Here is a 5516-nt window from a genome sequence, read left to right as displayed (position 1 = left end):
TCAAGGATCTTTAGATCTCAGTTCTTATTATACTAAAACTACCACTCTATGGGAAGAATTGAAGAATTTTGAAGAGTTACCTACCTGTAGATGTGGCGGATGCACTTGTGGATGTAACGATCGATGGATTCAGTTATATGAGAGGCGTAACATTGTCAGGTTCTTGATGCGTTTGAATGAGTCATTTACTCAAGCTCGCCGTCAAATACTCATGATGGATCTACTTCCAGAATTCACCAAAATCTTTAACTTCATTTCTCAAGATGAGAAACAGAGGTGTTTGACTTCTCCACTGCCTGTACCAGAGTCCCCTGTGTATCAAGCTTCCGTCAATTATCAGAAACAGAGAGGATTTCAACAAGGAAGACCTCGTCCTCTCTGCACTCACTGTGGGTTGCTTGGTCACACAATAGCACGCTGTTACAAGCTCCATGGATACCCTCCTGGATACAAAGTACCTCCAAACTCTAGCTACAGTGCAGACAAGTCTAAAGGAAATCTCACACCACATAATGGAGTTTATATGGTGTATTCTCAGCCCTCCGAACAAATGATTTATCCTCAACCTACAGAACAAGGTCCATAAGTTCAGATTCCACAAAATCATGCTATCTTTTATAATGGCATTTCTTACCAATCCTCTGGACAATCTTCGTGTGGAAACTCTACTCCTGCTGGACAACATTCTACTAGCTTTAATAATGGAACTTACAATGATAAATCATTCTGTTAACATGGTGCAATCTGGAAGAACCTTTACTCCTGTCAGTAGATCTCATGGTGGGGAACAGATAACTCAGCTGGTTACTCAATTGAATAGACACCTTCAAGGTTCTCCGTATCAAGTCATACGTTCAACGCATGTCTCACAGCATCACGGTTCTATTTCAGCTCAAGGTAAATCACTTTTACCTTCTCACTATATTTCTGCTTTCGAAACAGGCCTTACTTTACCAAGTACTATCTGGATTCTTGATACTGGAGCTAGTTGTCATATCTGTTGTGACCTTAGGATGTTCTCTAATGTCTACCGAGTTGATCACACTAATATTACTCTCCCAAACAATATCACAATACCCATTCACAATTCTGGAATAGTAAAACTTAGTGTAGTCTTATTCTTCATCCTGTTTTCTTTGTTCCTTCTTTCCATTTAAATCTCATTAGTGTTAGTTCATTAACGAAAACAAACAAAAATTTATCTGTGCATTTTTATCATGATTCTTGTTTCATTCAGGATCATACTCAGGAATGGATGATTGGTGAAGGGGATCAATACAATGATCTTTATCTCTTACACCATCAGCGCCTTCCTGATACAAATCATCATGTAGCTTTCATTGCTGTTTATCCTAAGCTTTGGCATCAGCGTATTGGTCATCCATCTATTTCAAGAGTTCAAACTTTGTCTTCAAATTTAAATATTCCTCAGAAACTTTCAGAATTTCATTGTAAAGTTTGTCATATTGTCAAAACAAAAACGGTTGTCTTTTGATTCAAATAATAAAAAAAATTCTGAGGAACCTTTCTCTCTGATTCACATTGATATTTGGGGTCCTTTCCATGTTACATCAGCAAAAGGATTTCGTTATTTTCTTACCATTGTTGATGATTGCTCTCGGTTCACTTGGATCTATTTTCTTCAACTTAAAAGTGATGTTACAAATATATTTCCATCCTTTCTAAACCTAGTTAATACTCAGTTTGGAGTACAAGTTAAGAGCATTCGATCTGACAATGCTCCTGAACTTCAATTCACTGATTTACTTTCAAAACTTGGCATCTTTCATTATCATTCATGCGCATATACTCCTCAAGAGAATTCTGTTGTTGAAAGAAAACATCAGCATCTTCTAAATGTTGCAAGATCACTTTATTTTCAATCTAACATTCCTCTTGCCTACTAGCTAGAATGTGTTTCTACAGCTGCTTTCTTGATAAATAGAACACCTACACCTGTTTTGCATGATCAAATACCCTTTGAAATCTTGTATAAGAAACTTCCTGATTATTCTTTTCGAAAAGTGTTTGGTTGTTTGTGTTATGAATCTACACATTCACATGATAAGAATAAGTTTACTGAAAGAGCTAGAGCATGTGCGTTTATTGGCTATGAACCTGGTTTTAAAGGATATAAAGTCTTGGATCTTGAATCAAATGTTGTTTCCGTTACTCATAATGTTAATTTCCATGAAACAATTTTTCCCTTTATTGATAAAACAACAACACCAGGACTTAGTTTCTTTGATGATGTGCTGCATTCATTTCATGAAAATCAAACGCATTAATATATATATGATGATTTCTCTGTTACTAGGCCTGAAGTTAATCCTGTCACTGAGTCAAACACTGTTCCAGTCGACACACCATCATGATCCTCTACTCCATTAAACACTTTAAACTCTGATCAAGCTCGGAATGGTATGGAAAACACTCTTAGGCCACGAAGAGAAACACATGCTCCTAGTTATCTTTCACAGTACCATTGTTCTAACATTACCACAAAACATTCTTTTCCTTCTTTTTCTTCTTATTCTCATGGTACTGCTCATCCTCTCTCTGCTTCTTTGTCCTACGATAAACTCTCTCCTGAGTATCGTCTGTTCTGCTTTGCCATAATTGCTGAAAAAGAACCAAATACCTTCAAAGAGGCAGTGCTGTTGCAACATTGGCTTGATGCAATGAACATGGAGTTGGATGCTCTTGTGAGTACATCAACTTGGGTGATTCGTTCTTTACCTGATGGCAAACATGCCATTGGTTGTAAATGGGTTTATAAAATAAAGTATAAATCTGATGGCTCCATTGAACGCTATAAAGCTAGGTTGGTTGCCAAGGGTTATACACAACAAGAAGGTGTTGACTATATTGATACTTTTAGTCCTGTGGCTAAGCTTACTACTGTCAGCTTAATATTGGCTTTAGCTGCCATTCACAATTGGAGCATTAATCAGATGGATGTCACAAATACTTTTCTCCATGGTGATTTGGAGGAAGGAATTTATATGACCTTGCCACAGGGATACACTCCACGACAGGGGGAGACTTTGCCAGAGAAACCTGTTTGTCGGCTTGTCAAGTCTTTACACGGTTTAAAACAGGCTTCTCGCCAATGGTTTCACAAATTCTCGGGTGTTCTCCTACAACATGGTTTCACTCAGTCACCCTTTGATCCAACATTGTTTGTAAAATCAAACTCATATGGTTTTCTTGCTCTTCTTGTTTAAGTGGATAATATCTTGTTAGTGAGTAACAAAGATTCAGCAGTGCTGGCTCTCAAATCTTTTCTTGCTCAGGAATTCAAGCTAAAAGACTTAGGCCAGATGCGTTATTTCTTGGGTCTCGAAGTAGCTCGCTCACAAGAAGGCATTTCTATTTGTCAACGTAAGTATGCTTTGGAGTTACTTGAAGAGTTTGGTTATCTTGGTTGCAAACCCTTCTCAACACCTATGGAACTGAATCTGAAGTTGAGTGATGAAACAGGAGAGCTGCTTCCTGAACCGTCTTATTACAGGAGGTTAATTGGAAAATTGGTGTATTTGACAGTCACTTGGCCAGATATTTGTTTTGCAGTTAACAAACTAAGTCAGTATGTCAATGCTCCACACAAGCCTCATCTAGATGCCGCTTACCGTATACTTGGCTACTTGAAGAATGATCCAGGTCAAGGACTGTTGTATTCTGCTACATCCACTCTCAACCTTCGTGCATTTGTTGATGCTGACTGGGGAAACTGTCCTGAGACAAGTAGGTCCATTTCTAGATTCTGCATCTTTCTTGGTGACTCTCTTATCTCCTGGAAATCGAAGAAGCAAGATGTTGTTAGTCGAAGCTCAGCTGAAGCAGAATATCGAAGCATGGCAAATACTACTTATGAGTTGCTCTGGATCAATTCTTTACTTGAAGCTTTGCAGGTTTCGCTGGTTGATACTATTGTCATATACTGCGACAATCAAGCTGCCTTACACATTGCCCAGAACTCTGTTTTCCACGAACGGACGAAGCACATTGATCGGGACTGTCATGTGGTTTGTGAACGAGTCGCTTCTGGTTTTATGAAAGCTCTCAAGATTGGTACACAAAATCAGTTAGCTGACCTGCTCACCAGACCACTTCCAAAACCGAAGTTCACTTATCTATTGTCCAAGATGGGATTACATAATTTGTACTCTCCATCTTGAAGGAGAGTATCAAAATATGTAATATCGGTTATGTACTCTCAGTTATTTACTATCTTGATTTACTATTGTTTTGGTTTATGGTGATACTATTTAAGCTGTAATCTTTCCTGATTCACTCTTTAAAGAAGCATTTTATATGATAAGAAAAATTAGTTACAAAAAGCTGAAAAGTTAAGTACAAAATATGTGTGTAAATTCCTTGAGTTTTTGTATACGCAGTAATGAATATGTTTAGTGTTAGGATGTACGTGTTGTTGTTATGCTACATGAATGATTGTGATTGTGAATATTGTGATAATTGAATGAGTTGGGTTTTGTGTGGACATCTGTTATCGCTTCCACGGAATAAATTTCTTTTTATGCATCCTTCTGGCCCTTTTATTTTCTTCCAGTTAATTAATGTTATTAGAAGTTGCGGTTCAAAGTTCTAATTGTTGGTGGAGTTAGAAACTGTTTTCACAAAACTTCTATCAAAGAAAAAACAATTAATATTGATAGGTTATATTTAATTATATTTATATTTTAATCAAATGAGTTACATTTTTTTTTTAAACAATTCAATTTTATATTATTTTAATCAATTAAAAATTATAGAACCCTTTTTAAGAATATCATGATATCCATGAAAACCATCTTTCTCTGCTTACAGTTTGCACATCTATAAAAATCTCTAGATGCTTTGTAAATTGTGAACACACCTTTATTTATTTGTCTTTGGCTAAAACCACAAAAATAAAGCGTCGATAAATAATAGTTAACGTGAAATTTCCAAGCTAATAATTCACCTGTACCAAGTATGTGAAAGCCTATATCCTCATCTCTAAATTTACAATGGATTCCAAGAAGATAGTCATTATCATTTTGAATCGTGATTCTCGTAAGGTGACTTCGAAATGAATCTTTAGCTTGTAGAATTTGAAGAGCTTCTGAATGTATCAAAGGTATCATAACTATGATCATAGTGAAAATTGAGCAAAAGTAAGAATTGAGATTTATTCCGGATGAGTTTACCATGATAATTGGTTTACTTGTGATACATCTTTTTTTTTTAGAGTGATATATTTATATAAAATATAGATTTATGTTGAATAACCTAAATTAGTCATAAAATCACTAGGTTTATTTGTTTAATCATCTTATTATATAAAGTTGGGTTTTGAGAATTAGCCATTAATAAGATTTTGACATGTGTCAAGTTTATATCAATATGAGATTTTGACATGTGTAAAAATTAATATTTAATAGAAGGGGTTTGAGATTAAAAATTTACAAAAATGTAAAAGGAGAATTATCAAAAAATTACAAAATTTACATAAATTATTATTTTTTAAAAAT

General features: G+C 35.5%; 1 protein-coding gene across 1 annotated transcript; it reads right to left on the bottom strand.

Moving 5' to 3' along the window:
• On the bottom strand, nt 4770-5195 carry LOC104709598. The gene has a single exon (XM_019229167.1). The coding sequence runs from the start codon at nt 5193-5195 to the stop codon at nt 4770-4772; it is 426 nt and encodes a 141-aa protein (XP_019084712.1).

The sequence above is a fragment of the Camelina sativa genome, chromosome 8, assembly GCF_000633955.1.
Source record: "Camelina sativa cultivar DH55 chromosome 8, Cs, whole genome shotgun sequence".
Taxonomy (NCBI): domain Eukaryota; kingdom Viridiplantae; phylum Streptophyta; class Magnoliopsida; order Brassicales; family Brassicaceae; genus Camelina; species Camelina sativa.
This window is presented reverse-complemented; position numbering and strand designations above follow the sequence as displayed.